Source organism: Amblyomma maculatum, chromosome 10 (genome assembly GCF_055883805.1).
Source record: "Amblyomma maculatum isolate TAMU_Amacu chromosome 10, ASM5588380v1, whole genome shotgun sequence".
Lineage (NCBI taxonomy): Eukaryota > Metazoa > Arthropoda > Arachnida > Ixodida > Ixodidae > Amblyomma > Amblyomma maculatum.
The window spans coordinates 64627625-64649801 of NC_139353.1; the positions used below are offsets into that span (position 1 = coordinate 64627625).

Genomic DNA, 22177 nt, shown 5'->3' on the forward strand with positions numbered 1-22177 from the left:
AGATGTATATAGTGTTGCGCGTTGGGGTTTGGCCCGTTGCTCACTCTCGTTACCCGCCTCGTGATCGAGAGCTGCCTTCTCCCTTGACGGTAACTATGAAACGAAGGCAGTGTCAATGGGATGAACAAAAAGCGTTTTTAAGCACTATTGACAGGGCATTATTCACAGCACAAGATCGGCGCATCGGCCGAAAGCTGATAGCCATACGTGACTGTTTTCGCACAGCGATGGCCGAGGAGACTACGACGCCTTCCCTCGTCGTGAACGGCATTGAACTAAACGAACGCTCGTGAAGGTCTCAGTCTATGCGAGAGGTCCAATCATCCAATGCGATAATCGTGCGCTTCAAATTTTCAAGCTGAATTTTTTAATCCACTTGAGCGATGGTTTAGCGAATCAGCTCACCTTCTGTGCTAGGGCAGTATCCCCGCTACGGCGCCTCACAAAAGAAAAAGTAGAAGTGTTACGCGTGCATCCTTTAGACCGTGCTTTGCCACGCGCAGAAGGAGCAGAAGAAGAGACGATGTCCACCCGACCGCAGGCTTCGCGTCGCCGCTCAAGCTGCGCGGCGCACATGTCTTCGCCCCAGCTCAGGAGGCAGAGCGACTGGAGCACGAGCTCCTCGTCGGCCAGCTACGCGACCAGCACGGAGGAAGCCGCCCATGCTCACAATTCAACCGATGCGGTCGTTCATCGCGGTGAAATTGAAAGGTAGGCCTTTTATCCTCCCCTCGACTATGACGCACAGTTCTTGAACGTAATTCGATATTCTTGGTAGGTAACCGTAGCGATAATACGCTCCCACTATTAGCCTGCAGAAGGAATCGTGTGCAATTGTCGGTAAATCTCTCGGAAACTCAAACGGCATTGCTCTCGCGGCATCATTGCCACTTCACTTTCAAATGCGGGTGAAGGCATATCACCCTTGTCCGAAAACTTGCTTCACAGAAGGGTCTGCTGTGGTCGTGAATATGGAGACGTGTGTATCTTTAGAGGACCGAAAACAGAACGCGTTGGTTCATTAGTGAACTAAAGACAGCGCTGCGACAAGGGACACGAAACATCAGTGCTTATCCTTCTTTCTTGTCCGTCGTCGTGGCGCGGGTTTTAGTCATTCAGTGTGTTTGTTAGCCGGCTTCGCTCTAGTAAGACGTGGTGACATCTGTGACCTCGGATTGTAATCAGTGCTGTAGTCCCATTAACGAACTCCGAACACCGATTCCGTGACAAGAGAGGCGGCCCATGAGCTCAATTAATGATTCCCTTCTTCGCCACAGCACCCGTAAGGTTTTGAAAGGCCTCGTAGCTGCAATCGAGGCCTTGGTAATTAAGGGTGACTGATCGAAGTGTACGTGACCGTGCTTTTACAACAGCAATGTAAATAGAATTTAGTGCCCCACATAAACTTGTATTAAACATTCCTAATTTTCCTCGTACGGCACTTAGTTTTACGTTCCTAAAGCGAATGATAATCAGCAGCAAGCCGAATTGCAGGTATCTGCGTGCCCCGTTCAACATCGAGCCCGAAATGGCCGGACAGCTGCTGCAGTTCCCGTTGGACCTGTACCTACGCATGCGTCAGGAAGGGGGAAATGTGCTTATCTCCCCCTGGTACCTGTCCTGCATGCTGGTAATGATGTACCATGGGTCGGGTGGCGCCACTCGGCGCCAGATAGCGAGCGTGCTGCACACGGACGACGATGGAGAAGTAGTGGCGCGCTTCAACAGCCGAGCCAGCCGCCTCTTCTGCCGGGACTTCCACAAGCACCGTCACACGCACTCTGGTAAAAGAACGCTGTTCAGTGATTTACCAATCGATGACAGTAGTTTTGGCATGAATATGGGATTCAGAAGAAAATAATAAACGCTGCATGTGTTTTTGCCCTGTGAAGGAAAACATGGCTGTTCGCTTCTAAGAGCGCAAGAAGGCACCAAAGCGACGTCATGCCATCAGCACTCATTATTGATGATGTCCTTAAGAACACTGCTTATTTAAAAAACCTTTATGAAGCATTCCCTTGATAATTAGACTGTCAATTTTAAAGCCTTTCTCGAGGCAAGGAATTGAAGTATATGACTTTATTGCAGGCCACTCTTCAACAGCTTTAAAGGTCGCGTTTAAGACTCAGCTGGATTAGAGGATCGCAGATAAAATATTTTAGAGAGCGCACACATCATGGAAGTAATGGAGAATATGGCTCGGCCCCATCGAGGTAGGAGTGGAATAGGTCCGTGGAAAAATTTGTGTTTCTATTTTTGGACGTGTAATCCACTTAATAGAAAGCAGATAGGAGTATAGGTTAACCGAAATTGTTGCCTAAGATAGGCAAATATTACAGGTGGCCATGACTGCCTACGGACTGGACTTGCTGATAATAACCGCGCAATCCTAATTACATGCGGTAGATGTAGTCTGGGCTGATGATATCAAGGATCACGGCAATGCACCGACATGCACGAAAGGGATAACGAGAGCACTGAGTGCATGTAGATGTGGCTGTTTTCCACTCTTGAATTGACAATGTTGAAATAGTCTTAGGGAAAGAAAGTGGTAGTAACGATTCTCCTTCTCCGGGGGCAGTGAAAGTGTGTCGTGAGGGAATGGGGGAAGGTGGGAATGAATGAAGAGTTCTTTTCCTGTCTAAGAGCTAAGAACGCTTCAGGAAGGAGGCGGTAGCAGGGAACGAAAAAAAAACCATGATATGTTGCTCAAATATGAATGGCGCAATAACAGTTTCAGTGCTCGGCGGGAACCTTAACCATGCGTAAAGGAATGAAGAAGGATGCGGGTAGCAGATGAATCTGAGGATCCGGATGCATCTTCGACACGCATGCGCAGCGCACCATGCTCGAACATTACTAACACCTACCGCCAGAATTCGAAGAAGCTCGTCATTGAGTATTTTACTGAGTGTAATACAATCGAAGATATCAAGCCAAACTGACCAACTTCACCGTAATACGGTTGCTAACTGGAAAAACGAGCGTGTGAGCCCGCGAATAGGCCCTGCAGACTAAGTGACATCCACAGTTCGGGAGGTCAAAGTTTGGTCCGCGCAATGAGGGCCTGTTGGGCTCCTAGGTCGCCGTAAATAAACTTTGTCGCCTCCCAGTGCCAGGCTGGCTTAGAAGTATAGAGGTATAAAAAGTAGTAAGCACACAACTCACTGATACTGGAAAAATAGGGACTCAGTATCCTAAAGAAACTCCATCAGAAAGCAGGACTAACTTTCACTAGCGGAAGGAGGTACTTGAGACGCTAGCCCTGATTTCACAAAGGAATTACATTGGTCATAGAGCTTGGTTCAACTGCATGACAAAGCCGTTAGCGATCACCTGCATCAAGGGGGACGAACGGCGCTTGAAAATTTAAGAATTTTACTACGACGCTTTATGTGTAACTGTAATTACCTTGCTCTTGTCGAAATTCATTTCCTGCACCACGTGTAGCGCTAAATGACAAGTCCAAGCTCCTCCTTCCTCGACCTCAATATTTTATTGTAAGAATCCTACAGACTGAGTAAAAGTAGCGCTGACCAAATCTAGTACAGATTTATAACCATACCTGACGGAATTACAGGGCTGTTAAGCCGCTTGGCACTTTGACGTGGATCGTTATCTAAAGAGCTAACTGAAACGGGTGATTTAACGCTAACAGGTCGCTTTCAAATTTTGTCGCTACGATTGTCGGTTCACATTCAAATGTTTTTCTTTCATACTTTGAAATTTCGGGTGTCGCTTCAGAATCAAGGCACGCCTGAAACAGAGTAAATTCAATTATATGGCCGGGCAGAGCAAAGTCATGAATTAGAGGGAAGTGAAGAGGGGTGGGGCCGGAAAGAATGATGCGGCCTACGGTTTTCGGTGTAGAAGCGCATAACCTTGAAGCAGTCGCACCGGAGACACTACAGCTTCTATCGCGTCGGACCCTTCTGTGGTAAATCGGTGGGCTAAGCTGTTTAGCCAACTGTCTCTCAAATCCTCATTATCAATTAAAGGGCTCAATTTAAGTTCCAGCAGCCTCGTGGGAATATTTTAAATTTGCAGCAAACGTGCACTGCGTTGAGTGAATGCTCAGTGACCTTCGTCTTACTTCATGGTGGTTCTTCAACGGCTCAGGATGCAACTGCTTTGCTCCTCTGCCCTAATCGGCCTTGCAATACAACGTTCGTGTTACTACGAAGCCAAGCCTCAAGCACTGAGAAAGATGCCTCTGGTAAACGTTTTACTTATCTACTTCTTTGGCTACTATCTGTGGCGTTGAGGCGGTAAAGATCAGAGTTGTAATATTAGAAAATACTATAGTAAGATGTTTAACAAGTGATAAAGAAGTGTATACTTGAATCCTTCAGGTTCGCGAAGGTAGACGAGGCAGGCTGGCATGTTGTTCCAGTCTGAGCTGGTTTTGTGGTGGGAAGAGGAGAAAGACTGGTTACTTCTGGAACCTAAAACAAACTTTGAAGGAATTATCACAGTGGTATAAAACCTAACTGTAAAACTAGTCAAAAAGAGTTGTGCCCGCTAGGCAGGTATGCAATAAATGCTTTTTTATCTTATTTTACTCCCTCTGTGGTCGTAACATTGTTCATACCCCTAAATTTCATTTGACCCTACTTGTAGCACAATTTGCATCTAATGTAATTTGAATATGGCCGAATGAATTATGACGTATGTTTGGGTGGGCCACTCGAAAGATTTGGTCGCTTGACCCACAAAAATTGACTTCGTCCAAGTTTGACTATTAGACAGGGCATCTGAAGAACAGTACTGAGCACCCAAACACCACAGTCATAAGATAACTAGGCACGGGAAGCGCAATGCATTCGCAGTTCTGCACGTAAGTGGACTTACGTGGGCCCCTGCAATTTTGAAATATGTTCAATGCGCGCCCTACAGAAGAATACTTCGGACGTATGCTACACGAAATCGTTTATAATTATTTAAGCACACTTCGGTACGTTGCGCGCAGGCCTCGATGTGATCTCCTACGCCGGCCTGTATCACGACGCCCGGGTGAGCGTGTCCAGCGAGTTCAAGGAACCGCTATCAAGCCTGGACATGCACATTCACATCCAGGACTTCGCCGAGAGCCCCGAGCAGAGCAGGCTCGCACTGGACGGCTTCCTGCGAGCTCTGACGGGCTTCGCCTTTGAACGAGATGTATTCACCGGGGATAGCGTCGACCTGGACACGTTCGTGGTGCTGGCCAGTGTGTTCTGCTTTGGCTCGCGCTGGTTTGCCGCCGGAGGAGCCAAGCGCTCGACGGGAAAGTTCCACGCCGAGTGTGCCATCGACAATCGCGAAGGTGACAACGTTCCCACGCTTACCGTGAAGGGAAGTTTCCAGTACGCCCGGTTCAAGAGAGGCGACCCTTTCGAGGGGATTGTGATGGACATCCCGTACCAGGACCCGCGGCGTTCCCTAGCAATATTTGTCCCGGCGCCAATGTCTAACCTGGTGGCCTTGGAGAAGAACCTCAACGCCGCCGTAATACTGACGTGCTTGGGACGGCTTGAACACCGGGGTCTGGTAGAGGTAACCATCCCCAGAATGAAGGTGAAGTGCCTCACAGACCTGAAGGACTACCTTCCACCGATGGGAGTGGTCGACGCCTTCACCCACTCCGCCGACTTCGTCAACATTGCGCACATTGTGGGTCTCCGGGTCTCGGCAGCAAAGCACCTCGCTGTGTTTAGAGCCGGTCACAGGGGACCCAAAACGGCGGAGGCGGAAGCAGTAGCCAAGGAAACCACGCGGGCTGCGAAGGGCAAACGCGTCTTCAAGATAACTGTTGACCGGCCGTTTATGTTTATGGTTCTTGCTCGTGACCCAAACACCGTGATGCTTCTCGGGTCCTTCACACATTTTGTCTAATATCTTGGACGCTATAAATTAAATTTATTTTTGGGACGAAGGCATTGGACATTTCCGTGCTTTCTCTATTATCTCCGTGTGAGATTTTCTTTTATAGGCGCCTAAAGGAAGCTGTACGTTTTTAAGGTCCAAATATTAACGCGCTCTGTTACTTGCAGACTGCTACGTGTACCACTGCCATGTTACCATGGACTTGATAGATCAGTTAAAGCAAACATTCTTTCTCTTAGATAATACTCCTTACACGACTGTTTTGTTAAAAGGGCAATAATATAAACCTTTTCCGTATTGATTCCTTGAAGGATGATGGGCAGGTGATGGCAGCGACGGAGTTGGGTAGGTCGTTCCAGTCTGACGCGACTCGTGGAACAAAGGAAGAGGAAAAGGTTATGGTATGGGCACGTGGACGAGAGATTTGAAGTGGGTGGCCGGTGCGATGGGATATGCGTGACGGAGGTGCGCAGATGTATGCTTCTTGGCGTAGGGAGCTGTATTAAAATTTGTGGAAAAGAGAAAGTGTGGCCACGGCCACTCAATGGAAGTGCGCCTCCATTGAGCGGCCGTGGTGTGGCGGTGCGGCGACGGCAAGAAAGACTTCGTAAATTAGACTGCGATTTCAAGGATAATACACTGACTTCGTACGAATACTGGGAGTGAATGAAACGAGCTCAGCGATTTTGGATGGCTTCAAGTGCATCGAAGGTATCTTTGATGGGGGCTCCAAATAGGGGACGCATATTCAAGTTTGGGTCTGACCAGTGTGTTGTAGGCGAGTAATCTTACATCTGTAGATGCATGACGTAAGTTACGCTTGAGAAATCCTAGGGTTTTATTAGCAGAAGAAATTATGTTAGTAACGTGTTCGCGCCAAGATAAGTCATGGCTTAAAATGATACCCAGGTATTTATATGAGTGGATGAGGTCTATTGAAGTATTAGCAAGCCTGTAAGAGAAAGAGAACGGTTGATGTTTAAGGTGAAACAAAATAATGCAATGATAAACGTTGTTCTAACATAAACAATGATCTAACATTCAATTTTGTGACTATAAATTGCAATAAAAGAGTCAAAAAGCCCCCCCCCCCCCCATGTCAGTGTGAAATTTATCCAATATAAGCGATGGCTCTTTCTCCTATTGGCTTAGTTTTGAGCTGCACAAATGCCAATATTTCGCACTTAATAGGCACGCTTGGAAAAAAGACGTTTTGGAAATATTTATGGCTATGCAATTACTTAAGGAAACGTTTAGTGGCATTTCGGGAAACAGAAACCCTTTATTGGCGACGTCTGTCTTTGCGCCTTCGCTACTATGGCATTTGCGGTCTATGTAAGCACCTCGAGATGATGATGATGATGATGATAAAAACGAAGCATCATAGTAGCGCCACTCCGTGCACCCGAGAAAAACCGACCGTCCCGCAACAAGTAGCACACCGGCCCATGATTCTTAGCGCGCCCATGGTGGCTGAAGTGCAGCGCCCTCAGCTTTCCTTCTAGTTAGTGTAATAAACTCTATGGTCTTTCCAGATCATCAGTGCCCTCTGGAAATGGTGTTCTCAAAGAAAGCTCCTTACGACAGTTTCACTGCAGCCTCGATCGCCACGTTTTAAATTAGAGCTCAACGATTCTAAGGAATAGCATATTTTTCCTTTCTAATTTCCCTCCCCCCGAGGTCATAGTGCAAACCTAAATCACCAGTATTGCAGCTTGAGCATAACTGTCGTGGTTAGTTCTGACGTGCTAACTGTGAATTATGAACGTCCGCATGTGGCCAGGTTTCTAACAATCGTCCACGCGATATTCACAGAATTCATGGTGTGTGCACGTCACAGAGGGAAGAAGATGAGGCCTTTACCTGCGTCCCGTAGCGCGCACACCTGCCTCGTGCAGAAGAAGCAGCGGCCGAAGAACCGACGATGTCCTACCAACCGCTGTGCCTCCGTCGCCGTTCTAGCTGCCTGATGCGGAGGTCCTCGTCGCCGCATGCAGGGCGGATGAGCATCTGGAGCACCAGCTCCTCTTCGGTCAGCTACGCGACGAGCTCGGCGGGAAGCTTGGAAGCCGCCCTTGTCCATGAACCCACCGAGCCATACAGCCACTTTGAAAGGTAGGGCTTTGTCGCGCTCTCACTACGGCTCCTCTTTCTCTCTTTCCACTTTCAATCCCACCTTCCTCCCTTCCCTTACGGCGCGGTTGAGGTGTCCACAGAGAACAAGGAAGACAGTTACCGCGCCTTTCACAATCAATCAATCAATCAATCAATCAATCAATCAATCAATCAATCAATCAATCAATCAATCAATCAATCAATCAATCAATCAATCAATCAATCAATCAATCAATCAATCAATCACTCAATCAATCAATCAATCAATTAATCAATCAGCTACCCTCAGGCTTTGTTTCTTTGGGATAGGGGGAGGGGTGCTTTCCGATGCACTGCACTGTTGGCTAAAGACGTACCTACTTTAACAGTTGCTCTCGCTCACGTATTATCCCCGTATACCTTAATAATGAGATTTGTCTCTTGGACTCGACAGCGCAATGCTGGCCCGATATCGGCATTATGCGAATAAACAAAATCATATTTCTCAAATCTTTCCCCAACTCTTTGTACGCACTTTATGCGTTGAACCAATAAAAATCAGTTATCTCCTATTGTGAGTTCAGTAGGATAAGATGAATGTGGTCGATGGTGCAGACTGAAGACAGTTAGCAGCACGAACGCTTTACGTTTCCTGACTAGTGTTATGCCCCAACCACCCTCAAAGCTAGGCCCTATTCTGTGGTGGCAAAGACACGTGTGATGATTCCTGACTCTGTGACGTCAACACCATAACACCATAATATTGTACACTTCATTCGCTACTACTCACAAAAAAGAGATATAAGGAATTTCCATGCCTGGTGCCATTTTCCGGTTGCTATTAGCATTTAAAAGAAACGCCTGCACATGCCTGAATGGTGCTTGATATCGCAGATATCTGCGTGCCCCGTTCAACATCGAACCCGAGATGGCCGGACCCTTGCTGCAGTTCCCTTTGGACTTGTATCTGCGCATGCGCCAGGAAGGGGGAAACGTACTGATCTCCCCCTGGTACCTGTCCTGCATGATGGTGATGATGTACCACGGCTCGGGCGGCGCCACTCGGCGCCAGATAGCGCGCGTGCTCCACACGGACGACGACGGAGAGATCGTGGCGCGCTTCGACTCTCACGCCAACCACCTCTCCTGCCGGGACTTCCACAAGACCCGACACACGCATTCAGGTAGGGTACATATCCCGCCTCCTGAAACCCGAAGCCCTTGTGGTAGCTCAGATAGAACAGGTGAAGAAAAACATTCGAACCCTTTCTATTGCCCTTTTAGGCAACAAAAAATTGTGCCATAAAGGCTGCCCTTAACATGGGAGCTCCCTCTATAAGGCCGGCACAACTGAGGTCATTGGGGTACATATATGATTAGAAAGATGTGCTCAAATGCGCACATGATACGGTTTACCAACCTAAGCAGCTACTTACGCCGAAGCTGACGAGACTAGCTTTTAAACTGGAAAGCGTCCCTCATACAACTATTGTTCAAATATTTCACACGTAAATTGAACAAACGCGCTTATTACCGAGCGCTCAGCCATTATTTTTGCTGAAATGTTTAAACAATCTCTTGAGTGTAGTTGTGTTCCTAGCGACTGGAAGGTGGGCAAGGTGGTTCCCCTGCACAAGTCTGGGGACAAACATTCTCCTAATAACTACCGACCAATTTCACTTACTAGCATCCCATGTAAGATCATGGAACATGTCATCTGCTCTCATCTCGCCAATTTTCTTGAATCAAATTCTTTCTTCAGTCATTCCCAACACGGGTTTCGTAAAACATTCTCATGAGAGACTCAGCTTCTATGCTTTTCAGAAGACCTTCATTTCATTCTTGACCGGGGTTCCAAGCAGACTGTATATTCCTCGATTTCTCCAAAGCTTTCGATAAAGGTTCTCACCAATTACTACTTTTCAAATTAAGTAACCTCAAACTCGACCCTAACATCGTTTCGTGGCTTCAGTCTTTCCTCACTAACCGTTCTCAATACGTGACAGCAAATAAATCGAACTCTCGTTCCTCTCCAGTGGCTCAGCCGTTCCCCAGGGCTCCGTACTAGGGCCCCTACTTTTTCTAATTTATATTAATGATTTGCCTAACACCATTGCTTGTTCTGTGTGTGTCTTTGCTGACGATTGTGTTATTTACCGTGAAATTACAGTGACTCTGACATTTCTGTTCTTCAGTCTGATATTAACCAAGTTTCAGAGTGGTGTAAATTATGGCAAATGGAGCTTAACATTAACAAGTGCAAACATATGCGTATTTCTCGTAGTAACAATGAAGTAGCTAATTATAACCTCAGTAATACTCCTCTTGAAACTGTGTCTTCGTATAAATACCTTGGTGCGCACATAACTTCTAATCTTTCTAGGAATCTGCATGTGGAATCTATTACTAGCAATGCTAACCGCATGTTGGGGTACCTGCGCCAAAACTTTACCCTTTCTTCTAGTTCAATAAAATTGCTTCTTTATAAAACCCTTGTTCGACCTAAACTGGAATATGCAGCCTCTGTCTGGGACCCTGGCCTTGCATCTCTAGAATCTGAAATCGAATCTGTTCAAAACCGCGCGTCACGTTTTATACTTTCTAACTATCACCGTAACTCCAGTGTTACCGTTATGAAAACAACATTATCATTGCCACCGCTTTCACTACGCAGAAAAATGTCTCGCTTATGCCTATTTCACAAAATCTATTACCACAATCCTGTCCTTAAGAGCCGGCTACTAACTACCCCCACATATGTTTCAGGTCGCATTGATCATCTTCACAAAGTAGGTGTTCCGTCATGTCGTACTAAACACGCCTCTTATTCTTTTGTTCCAAACACTTCTGTCAGTTGGAACCACCTTCCTAGGTACATTGCTGATATTACGGACCCAAATTCTTTTATGACTGCCGTATGTAATCTATATTTATAGATGGTAGTCAATTGTTTTTGTACGTTTTCGGTGACGTTGTTGACTGTCGGAAATGTTTTTTTTTTGTCTCACCTGCTTTTCCGCTTTTTTTTTTTTTGCGCCAATCCTTTTTTTTTTGTTTTGATCACTCTTCGCCGTGTTATTGTTTCTCCTTTGTTGTTTTATGCTGCACTGTACCCTGTACCAATGTATCTTTCCCACTCCCCTCTTTAATGCCTTCGGGCCCTGAGGGTATATGAATAAATAGAAAAAATAAATAAAATTTAGCGTCATTCTCTAGAAATTAAGGTCGCTGTTTTATGTCACATTTTTAGCTTCTTCCAATCGTCGGAGAATTGGAAACGTAAGTACCGGTTCGTTTGGCGTACACGGAATCCCGAAAAGTGTTGGAACAGGTCGACGTCAGACAAGGAGTGGTGGAAGTTTGCAAAATGATAAATAGATAGCATGGATTATGTTTACAACGGAGTAGCACGAAGGAAACTTCATTACAAAACTGTGGGAAGTAAATGCATTGCGCTTGAAAACCTAATGAGAATTGAGCTAAGACAGCAATCAAGCCGGGCAACCTTACGTTTAGAGCGGAAGTAAAACAAGACTTCGTAATCGTTTAGTTGCTGCATAAGCAGTTTCGGTGCGGAAGGTAAATCTCCTTATTCGTTTTGATACATTATGACCCTAAGCCCTAGCTTGGAAAGATACTAACGAAAAATAAAATGCATATCCCTCTAGCCTATGGCGTTGGATAGCGACGGCCACAGCCGCTTCGCACGAAAGCCCAATAATCAGCAAGCCACTGCTGAATACTGTTCAAAGGCGCCTACATATAACAGAACAGCAGCATCCTCGTTTTGAAGCAGTGGAAGTGAGGTTTTACCTAACGCACTGATCTTCCTTTATATTCCAGGTTATTACCGTGCTGTGGTAAAGTCCAAGTATACGTAATATTGTAGCAATCGCTGAAGATGGAGTCCAGACGTTTGAAAAAGAGGAAGAAGGGCGCTTGCTTTAAAACTGAGCCCGAACACTGATACAGTACCCTGAGCCCTGCCTCGGACGCAACTGCAATGGTTCTCGTTTACGCGACATTTACGCTAGCTCCAATATAACCACCTACGTCCTATTAAATGGAAATTTGTCTAAGATGGGAGCTTATTAGAAATAGGGGTGCACGAGTTGCAGGAACGAAAAAAGTCTGTGGACAGCTATAGGTTGAGCACATGCAGCAATAGCGATGCCGCTTATAACAATGCTCATAATTGTGTTTATCTTTACAACTTTAAAAGTGCCCCCGGTAAGGAGAGTAGCCACGTTAGGGAGAGTTGCTTAAGACCATTAAGACGCTCAATATGGAGAGTCTCGAGCCGCGCCGGCGGAGACCAGATGAGGGAGTAAGGGAGGCTCTCCAATATAATTTAGAGGAGGCAGGAGATGTAGGAAACTGTAGCGGCCATGATAGTTGGCATAAAATTTGAGGGGAGGCTCGGAGTACGTGATGGAATCCAGAGGCGCACAAGACTGCCAGAGGAGAAGTGCAGGGTTGTGTGATGAGTCATTTGCTGCCTAATCTGCCGGTCTGGAGGTTTCAAAGGCAGGGTATACCAATATGTGCCTGGTTGCTACGGAAGAATAGTGTTAGTGGAGTGCAAGGTTGACGGCCCTAAAGAATGAAGGATAGAGCGCAGTATTTGCTGTGTAACTGTATTGTACGCATACACTACACACCATACAGCAAGACGAGAGCCTAACTTAAGTGGTCTGAGGAGATGTTAAAAAGTTAAGATGAAATTGCTCTGTGAGCCCGCTAATTATGAATTATGTTGCACTTCTTCAAAAGAACGTTTAGGAAGTCAGATAACAGGCTGCAACTTTTGCCACTCAGCAGGTCATGAGGTTAGCCGTTGCGAAGAAATGGAGAGTATATGTCTGACGCTGTAGCAGATGGAAAGGCGATGGTTTTCGTATACGTTGTCAAGTTTTCTGCCCAAACGGTGGCACAACAATTGCCAGCGGTATATTACAGAAGCGGTTCGTATAAATCAATACAGACGCAGTCAAACGGGCGTGGTGGGTAGGGAAATTGCTGCATATGTTTGCAGGACGTGCAACGTTTGGAATTCCAACAGGTATCGAAATTTGGACTGATTGTCTCCTTTATCATGGCCAGCTTGTATGCAGTGCTTTATTCAGAAATATGTCTTGATTTCCATCTAGTGTATGGGAAAATGCTTATGCCATGGCACCATTTCGAGAAAACCTCACAATCAGTTTGCTTCCAATCAACACTTTTTTCCTACTTATCGAAGGCCTTATGGTGACCTCCTACACCGGCCTTTATCACGACGCCCGGGTGAGCGTGTCCAAGGATTTCAAGGATCCATTGTCAAGCCTGGACATGCACGTGCACATCCAGGACTTCTCCGAGAGCCCCGAGCAGAGCCGGGTCGCACTGGACGGCTTCCTGCGGGCCCTGACCGGATTCTGCTTCGAGCGAGACGTGTTCGCCGGAGACAGCGTGGACCTAGACACCTTCGTGGTCCTGGCCAGTGTGTTCTGCTTCGGCTCGCGATGGTTTGCCTCCGGAGGAGCCAAGCGGTCGATGGGAGAGTTCCACCCGGAGAGCATGAGCGAGAGCCGAGGGGACGACTGCGTCCAAATGTTGACCATGAGGGGAATATTCCAGTTCGCCCAGTTCAAGGGAGGGGACGCTTTCGAGGGCATCGTGCTGGACATTCCGTACCAGGACCCGCGGCGTTCTTTAGCGATCTTCGTTCCCGCGCCCTCCACTAACTTGGAAGGCTTGGAGAGGAACCTGAACGCCGCGGTGATACTGACGTGCTTGAGCAGGCTGGATCAGCGCGGTCTGGTTGAGGTGACCTTCCCCAAGATGAAGGTGAAGTGCCTCACCGATCTCAAGCACTACCTCCCACCGATGGGAGTGGTGGACGCCTTCACTGAGTCCGCTGATTTTGTTAACATTGCACGCATTGTGGGGCTCAGAGTGTCGGCCGCTAAGCACCTTGCTGTGTTCAGAGCCGGCCACAGAGGGCCCAAAGCGGAGGAGAGCAAAGCGGTCGCACAAGAAGCCGAGCGCACCGCCACGGACAAATGTGTCCTAAAGCTAACGGTTGACAGGCCATTCCTCTTCATGGTTCTGGCCCGGGACCCTGACACGGTCCTGCTGTTGGGATCCTACGCTCACGTTCCATAATATTTTAAACCCAGCACATGTTTTAGTGACCTGAGAAAGAATCACCCTACCTACTTCTGCTTTTCTTTTTTGCTTCAGATTCCAACAATTGTTGGTTCCCTATGCTGTTTTCCTGCTATACCATGAGCTCGAGTTCAAGTTCAAATGCATTCACTACATGCACTATTTTTGAACTTATTAGTATGACAGTCTTTTCAGTTCTTTTGACTGATATTTGCAGTTCACTACGGACATTATATTTTTCTGGATATCCCAGCCTTTCTAAAATTGCAGCTTTCTACATCACAAAAAACAGACTAATCTGCCCTAAACTATGCGTAGAATGCTGTGCATGACACTTTTAATAACAACACGTCGACAATCACATTAAAGAAAGTGTAATCATCATACAACCGTATACAATGGTACTGTTCAAATAAAAGTCCATATGTGCTTAAAATTGATTTCTGCGTGAGGAAGACTTAGAAACTTAACGGAAAACGTAGTTGGCCATTCTTGGCTGTATAGAAACAAAAGAGGATGGTTTTTATCTCTACTGATTTGAGTCTTTTTGCTTGGGATGTGTAAACCCAAACATCAATGCTGCCATGAATTATATGCGGTGATCCCTGTCGGGAGCAACCCATTTTCGATTTGATATTAAGGGCAGTGACAAAATAATTTTTTTTTAATAAGAGGATGTGAGTACAGCCCCACTTTTTAAAAGGACTGCGATGCAATATTCGCATATATGAGTGCGAAATTTCATACCCTTAACACCACCGACCAACTATCTTGTCCGGTCTTGCATGAGCCGCTGTTGTAATTGGCTTAGCTTTTCCTTAGTTCAAAACTACGTCGCCTCGCGCGGGTAGTTTTAGTCCGTTAGTGGCTTCTCCAACATGCGAGTCTATCCGAAGAGGTCTTCGTAGTTCATCAGCGAACAGAGAGAATGATGGAACTTACGAAGGAACAAATGCGTGGCCAGGACCTCTTTTAGTGCTTTGACTGCAAAGGAAATTCATCGGAGCGGATTCGAATCGGTCGGGTTTGAACCCGGGCAATCGAGTTGAGTAGACTAGCGTATTTTCACTACGATATCGCGGCATGTGCTTTCCTTCGCTATTACCAGGTTTAAGTAGGAGTAAAGATCCATCCTTTTACCGGGCGGCTCTAAGATGGCTCCAGAACTTGGGTTAAACTAGCGGCCTTCAAATTAAAGCGGAGCGTTATACCGGAACTGATTGGGAAGGCCATGGTTGAACATCCGGTACATTACGAGGCGGGCCCCAGATGGTGCCACATGTGCAGCCAGAACTGCAGTGCACTAGGTTCATAACCACAAAGTTTTTATCGAAAAATATCGTGTCAAATGCAGCAATTGCTAAAGTCAAAAGAAGCAAAAGGTGAAAATCCCTTGCTTTCGCAGTATATTCGGTTTAACAGAGAACCCCTGCGAATTATTTCAAGTCGCTTTGTCAGCAAGAAATCCTACTGTCCTCGCTGCTAGAAAGTTGTTAGCATTTTTTTAGAGAAATCCCCAAAACATCACAATATTCTAAACGTATTATTTATTTTCTGATGACCTCTGGTAGGAAAAATTACACGAGACATGTAAATGGCTGCCTCTACGTTTTTTATGAATTCGATGGCATTGACAAAGTGCACAAATTTCGTCGGGAGATCATTCGTGTCCAGAAATTATTTCACGAAAAATGAAAATCAGTATATTTTATCATTTGAAGTATAGATAAGTGTTTCCCTCTGTATGTGCGTGTATTATGTCCTAAAGGGGAATGCTTGCATCCATTGGGGTTTGTCTATTTTGACAGGAGTTTTTGTCCATTGAAGGCTCGTTGAAAGCTCACAGTCAGTATACTTTATGGCTGTGTCCCGGATTGTACCAAATACGTCGGGCAGTATAGTGAAGGTCTGGCTTTCCTTGCGGTGAAGCGTCTGCGGCCTCTTTTTATTTACAGTTGGGTGTGCACCAGGTTCCATATAATCTGGCTGTCTGGGAGAAGGCATGCTGATTTGTGGCGAATGATATGAAGGGCTAAGCTGGAAATTAATAATTTGCGGTAGCTTTTAGACGCGGACTACGAATGAGTAAGAATAATGGCATGCTCTTTGCACGCCAAGAGGGCTAAGGCAATTTGAACCTGTTCTACTGCGTTGTGTGATTTGTTTGAATAATGTGTTTTGGTGATTTTCATGAAACAGGGTGGAGGAGGTAAGGTAAAAACCCGTGGCAACACCTAAAGGTGTAAGTAACAAAGAATGACGAGAAGTAAAAATAAAAATAAATAAATCAAGTTTTCAAGTGTACCTCATTCCAGCATGTTAAGAAAAAACAAAAATTGATTCATTTTGATAAAGAATGATAAAATGAGCAAAACTACATTCGGGCCGATGTTTTACAAATGTGAGATACAATAAGGAGCATGAAAAAGCTCATAAAATTCATCAAAATGAAGCATACATCATTTATGAAAACAAAATTGTTCAAAATCTTGCTCCCTGAGAAGATAAAATAATGACAAGGTCAGAGAAAATCGGAACAACTATACATTAATTTGAACATATATAGAAGATTGCAAAAAAAAATCGTTGTGTATCATTGAAAAAAAAAATTGTTTTAGATGCCGGACATGAAAGTTAAGTATGTCAATATTTTGATCAAGAGAAGCGTTGAGGAGTGTTGGTATGCGACATTTCAAGGATTGTGTTGTGCAATTGGTGCGATAATACTGTACTTTCTAGTACAAAGAGTTCCGTATATTATAACCTGTATGCTATTCGATTTCTAGATCGCCAAGGTCAATACGAAAATGATTCTGTTGCTGCTTTTCAACGAATAAAATTTTTGCATAGCTGGTAGCTGCATGAATCATAACTTAACAATTTCAGGATATTAAGTAAGCTACTACCTGATGATCATGGTCAGTCCGGATTATAATGCGGATAGCTTCAGTTTGGAGCCGGGAGAGTTTTAACTTGTGGATTATGTAGTAGTGCCCCACACAAGAACCGATTAATTTATATGTGACAAAGAGATAATTATGGAGGAGTAATACGATCGTTTGGGGAAGGTAGTCTCTATGACGATAAAAATATATATCATGTCTCCTAATTTAGACACAATGCGATCCACATGTGCATCTCAAGGCAAGGAATCGGTAAACAATACGCCTAGTGTTTCACAACTGGATTATATTTCAACTACACAGTTGTTGAAAGTAAGCATTATGTCGTGCGGAACTACTCGAGACTTAGCGCGAAAAGTGATAGCTTTGGTTTTTGATTCATTAATTATTAAACCTTTTGCCTTGCCCAGTTGCTAATTTTATGTAGTGCGTCGGTTCCGACGTCAAGAAGTTCTGTGCTCGTGTGGATGAAAGTAATATGGTTGTATCGTTTGCATATATTAAGAATTCGGCTCGAAGCTTAATTTCTGCAGTGTCATTTAGAACACCATCTTTTACATGGAACTGAGGATTTATTTTCAGTAAATACGAATGATATGGCGAAAATGTAGCGGGTTTGTCTTGCTTGGTATTTTGTCGCATCATTGTATTTGCTTTCCGGTTGTTTCGTGCAATTTTCTAAGTGCCCGAACACTTGCTTGGCATCGGTCTTTACGCATATTACGCGAGATTGTGGATGCAGCGATGTATGAGCTGATTTCGACAGGGATGCGTTTCTGAATTAATTTTGCATCTATGCCTACTCTGCATCCGCTTTTTGCGCGTTGCACGTCTAGTGTCTGTGAGTTCTGAGTTTCAATTGATTGAACTTGTACTCCTCGACGGGTTCGTCCGTTTTGTGGTGAAGCACCAAGCGGAGAAGCCATTGCGTAGAAGTGCGTCCAGGTAATACGTATACCAATTTTAATGGCTTTACGAATGAGAGTGTCGAGGTTCTACACTTATGTTTTATTGGAATTCACGTGTGTTGTTTCATATGTTATGCTTCTGAGGATGAACCGAGGATGAGAACCTGAATGATGAAAATAAGGCAGATGCTAAAAAGCAGGCATGATAAAAGTAGCATGTCGTCTTCTATTTCTTTTCTGATCCGTTATAATACGCTTCAGCATACATCTTTCCTTGCTTCTTTTTTTTTTTGTCTAGGTGAGTAATAGCAATTTGAGGCGTTCAAACATTCGAGACAAGCCAGGATCACTACGTACAATTTGTACCAGTTTTTCACTGACCCTAAACGGAAAGGATGACGGCATGAACTAAACAGGTGACGTGAACGCTTGCTGTTGAAAAAGCAGTGAATAAATTATGAAGCGCTGATTGGTAAACGCGTTTTAATAGAAAACCGAAGGGTACGTGAAATATAAACGGCATGAAGCGTAAGTCTAGTCGTCATCACGTCTTCGATTGACTCCACTAGCAAGCTGGGAAGGCATGAAGACTTTTTAGAGAAGCTCATTAAATCGAAAGCTTCGTCGTGAGCGCTTTATAATCCGTAATTGAAAAAAAAAAGGTCGCCCGAAAAAATAAAAATTACAAGGGACTTTAGCGACTAAAGAAGTGAAAAGCTAAAGTTTGAGTGCCGCATTCTGCTACGCAATTGGCACTAAGTTGAAAATAATTAAGTAATTAGTAATTAAGTAGGTAAATAATGTATAATCAGTTATTTTATTAACTAATTACCTAATTAGGTATAAATTTGGGATTTACAGTTGATCAAATATTTAGTCATTAATTAGTAATTGATCATTGATTGGCATATAGCCATATAAGGCACGCATTCGCGCATACTGTGGCGGTGCTCTGTGATAGGTCTAGACCTCTATGACGTCATCCCGCCTCGGCCAGGCAGAGCCGCCGCAATAGTGGGACACATTTTGTGCACGACAGCATCAGCCATTAAAGGCTTTCGCCTTAATACTCGCATGATTTCAGCTGAAGCTGTGATGCAACAGGTTGTGGTGCTGTGTTCAAGGTGGTGTAATAATAGCATTTCGCATCCCATTAAGCAACCATCTGCTGGTCAAGTTTGAGGCTGCTGTGCCACAGGCATTCTAAGGGACGACATGGGTACGGCCACCAATTGTATGCCGTTTTTTTCAAGTCCAGATGTCCAGCGAACAATCGGGTAGATGCTGCGGTTTCTTTTCAACCAAAACCAAACCAAATAAAGACGTTTCTCTTGGAAGGAGGCGAAACGAAGAGGCGTCCGTGTGTTGTGTGATGTCAGCGCACGTTAAAGATACCCAGGTGGTCGAAATTAATCCGTAGCCCTCCACTACGGCTCCCTTTTCTCTCTTTCCGCTTTCACTCCCACCTTCCTCCCCTCCCTTACGATGCGGTTCAGGTATCCACAGAAGTATGACAGATACTGCGCCTTTCCTTTCCTGTGAACCAATTATTATTAATAAAGACGTTTCTGCCAAAATTCCAAAATTTCGCAAAATAAAAATTTCAAGCTTAAAAAGTTATCAAGTTTATTCTAAAGACGAAGCTAAACGTCCAGCTTTAATTTTGAATGGCTAACTCAGGTAAATAATCTGGTCCTAGTCCGTTAAAATTGGTGACGTCATCTATAACCATACGAGCTTGAACTGATAGGTGAAACACACATTCAGTTCTCAGCAATTTATTTATATCTCTCACAGAAGAACGCCGATAGAGCCGCAATGACTTAACACAGGTATCCTAACAAACATTACATAGATTTGCCTTCAATGTTTGACCATTATGCAAATTGTATTCTGTAGAGAAAACCATCTCATGATCTCTTTACAGGACTGTAAAATCACTGCTGTCGCCGAGGTACTGAAGAAACAAAGCCTGTGCTTGCGATTTTTTAACAGATATCCATTGCACCAGATCTAGGACACAGATACCCATAGAATCGCTCTTTACTCATCATTTTTCTGTTGAAAGACTGCGTTCCCATGACCAAAAAATTTTATTTGTATTTATTTTTTTATTGAATACTTTAAGTGCCCAGAAATAGCAGCTCTGCCTGAACAGTGGTGCAATATGATACTTAAAACATACATGTGTCAGGTCAGCTTACACATTCTACACACGTGTAAAACTAGAAGGTACATGGGGACTGCGAATATTAGCTTCTTTCACCGTTAAGAGAGGAGAAAAAACTAGGTAATAGCATGACTCGTTCATCTCTAATCTAACTGTGTTACCGACACGCACAACGAACATGTCGTCCCCCAGGCCAACGATACTCGATTGCCACTACGCGAATATGTACGCAAAGCAAAAGCTCTTAGAACACCGACGTGCTAAAGGAATCAACGATTTTGATTTCTTCGGCAACAACACGGTCGTATGGGAAAGCCTCCCCGTAAACTACCCGTGTCCAGTCGGCTTGACGTGCACCAACGGTCGTTAACTGTACAAAACCGAATCGCGCAATTTGTTTTGTTACCTAGACAAAGAAACGATAGGTAGTGCGTACGAGCGCGTACCTAGCTATAAGAACGCCATTACAAGAGCAAAGATGGGACTACCTCCAAACGATACCGCTACCAATGACATACCCGATACACAGATGCACAAGTGGGGCAAACTGAAGATGACCGAAGAACGATGGAGATGTTACGCAGAGTGGTCCGCACGGCGTGCAATCGCAGCCGATGGCGCGAGCCGGTCCACCGTCTCTCCTCTGTCGTGATGTCAGCGTATCGTGTGGTGTGACGTCACCATATCACGTGGTCCGCACGGCGTACAACCGCAGCCGACGGCGCGAGCTGGACCCCCGTTGTTGTTGTTGACAACCTTTATTTCCACCGAGAAGAAGCTCTGTTTCGGACTCCCCGGCACGCAGGCCTGATGGAGCCTTACTCAGGAGCCTCGCGAACTAAGGTCTGGTGAGTATGCATTGTTGCTTCACGGCCTCTGCCGCCAGGCAGGCTTGCTGCTGCTGAGCGGGGTCCTCGCTCCGCACTCTCCTCTGTCGGGATGTCAGCGTATCACGTGGTGTGACGTAGCATTCCACATTCTTTGCACGGCGTGCAACCGTCACGAAGGGCTGTGGTTTACTTCTAGCAATATGCTTCGCATAAAATAAACAAGGGCTATAAGAAGCTAGCACAATATAGAGACTAGCTTTCGCAGTGTAAAACTATTTTTCATAAAAATATCCACAGCGGCTTATTCACACGTGGCAGGCGGAAACCCGTGCTGAATGCGCATCATTGGGCATATACTGTTTGCACCGGCTATGTAGAATGGCCGACTGCTTCGGGCGTTTGGTCCGGGCACATTCAAATAGAGCCTGGTTCTCATCGCCTTCGTCTTCTTTCTTAAGAGATTTATTTACCTTCTGTAGTTGTTCGTTCCAATCTCTCGTTTCTTCATACGTCTTTTTGACATATTCTAGGCTCTCTTTCATCTCTTGAAGCTCTGATTTTAGCTGCAGTTCAATCGGACTTCTAAATTCTTCATTTAATTCCTTAATTGCTTTTTAAAATCTGTAACTTCGGCGCCCATATTATCAAACACATACAAGAACAATCGACATTGATCGCAGCAAGACAGCGACTGGTCTGAGAAGCCTTTTCAAAACAAGTTCAGTATCAAACCTGTGTCGAGAAGAAAGGACTATTTTCAGACGGGCTCCTTACGGCCCGCTGCATGGTAAATGTACAGGGTGATCCACTTCTAGCTATAACACGGTCACTGCTTTCAAAGCAGCATTGCGTCGGTTGCAGGCTCTTATCGAAGCAAAGCGATATATGCACAGTGGGACGCGGATGTGATGCTTCACATGGCCTGCCGCCTAGCTTTATGGAATGGCCGGGTCGGACGCAATTATGCTTTGAAAGCAGTGGCCGTGTTATAGCTAGAAGAGAGCCCCACAGATGTCCACACATTCGAAACAAGGCGGCTGATGTGTAATCTAGGAACCCTTGAAAACCGGAGGGCGAACTAATATTTGACGTCGAATTACGTCAGGACTATGTATAATACTGGAGTGAATTATAAACTGAAAATTTTCTGGATGTGCATCCAGTCGTATCTTTGCGGCCGGCCTTTTTAAGGGGCCTTTCGGTGCTCGCCAACCTTTGTCATTCAATTGTGGTCGAATCCAGCTGTTTTAGTGCAGA

General features: G+C 45.2%; 2 protein-coding genes across 2 annotated transcripts; both read left to right on the forward strand.

The window, feature by feature from the left end:
• The first annotated feature begins 508 nt into the window (after positions 1-508).
• LOC146176697 (iris-like) lies at positions 509-6089 on the forward strand. Its single transcript, XM_084581025.1, has 3 exons — positions 509-711; positions 1495-1784; positions 4970-6089. Exons 1-3 carry the CDS (start codon positions 524-526, stop codon positions 5872-5874), a joined length of 1383 nt encoding a protein of 460 aa, XP_084437151.1. The 5' UTR covers positions 509-523; the 3' UTR covers positions 5875-6089.
• A 2783-nt stretch (positions 6090-8872) lies between these two features.
• LOC146176698 (iris-like) lies at positions 8873-14106 on the forward strand. The gene is made up of 2 exons (XM_084581361.1): positions 8873-9143; positions 13202-14106. Exons 1-2 carry the CDS (start codon positions 8888-8890, stop codon positions 14104-14106), a joined length of 1161 nt encoding a protein of 386 aa, XP_084437487.1. The 5' UTR covers positions 8873-8887.
• The last annotated feature ends 8071 nt before the right edge of the window (positions 14107-22177 follow it).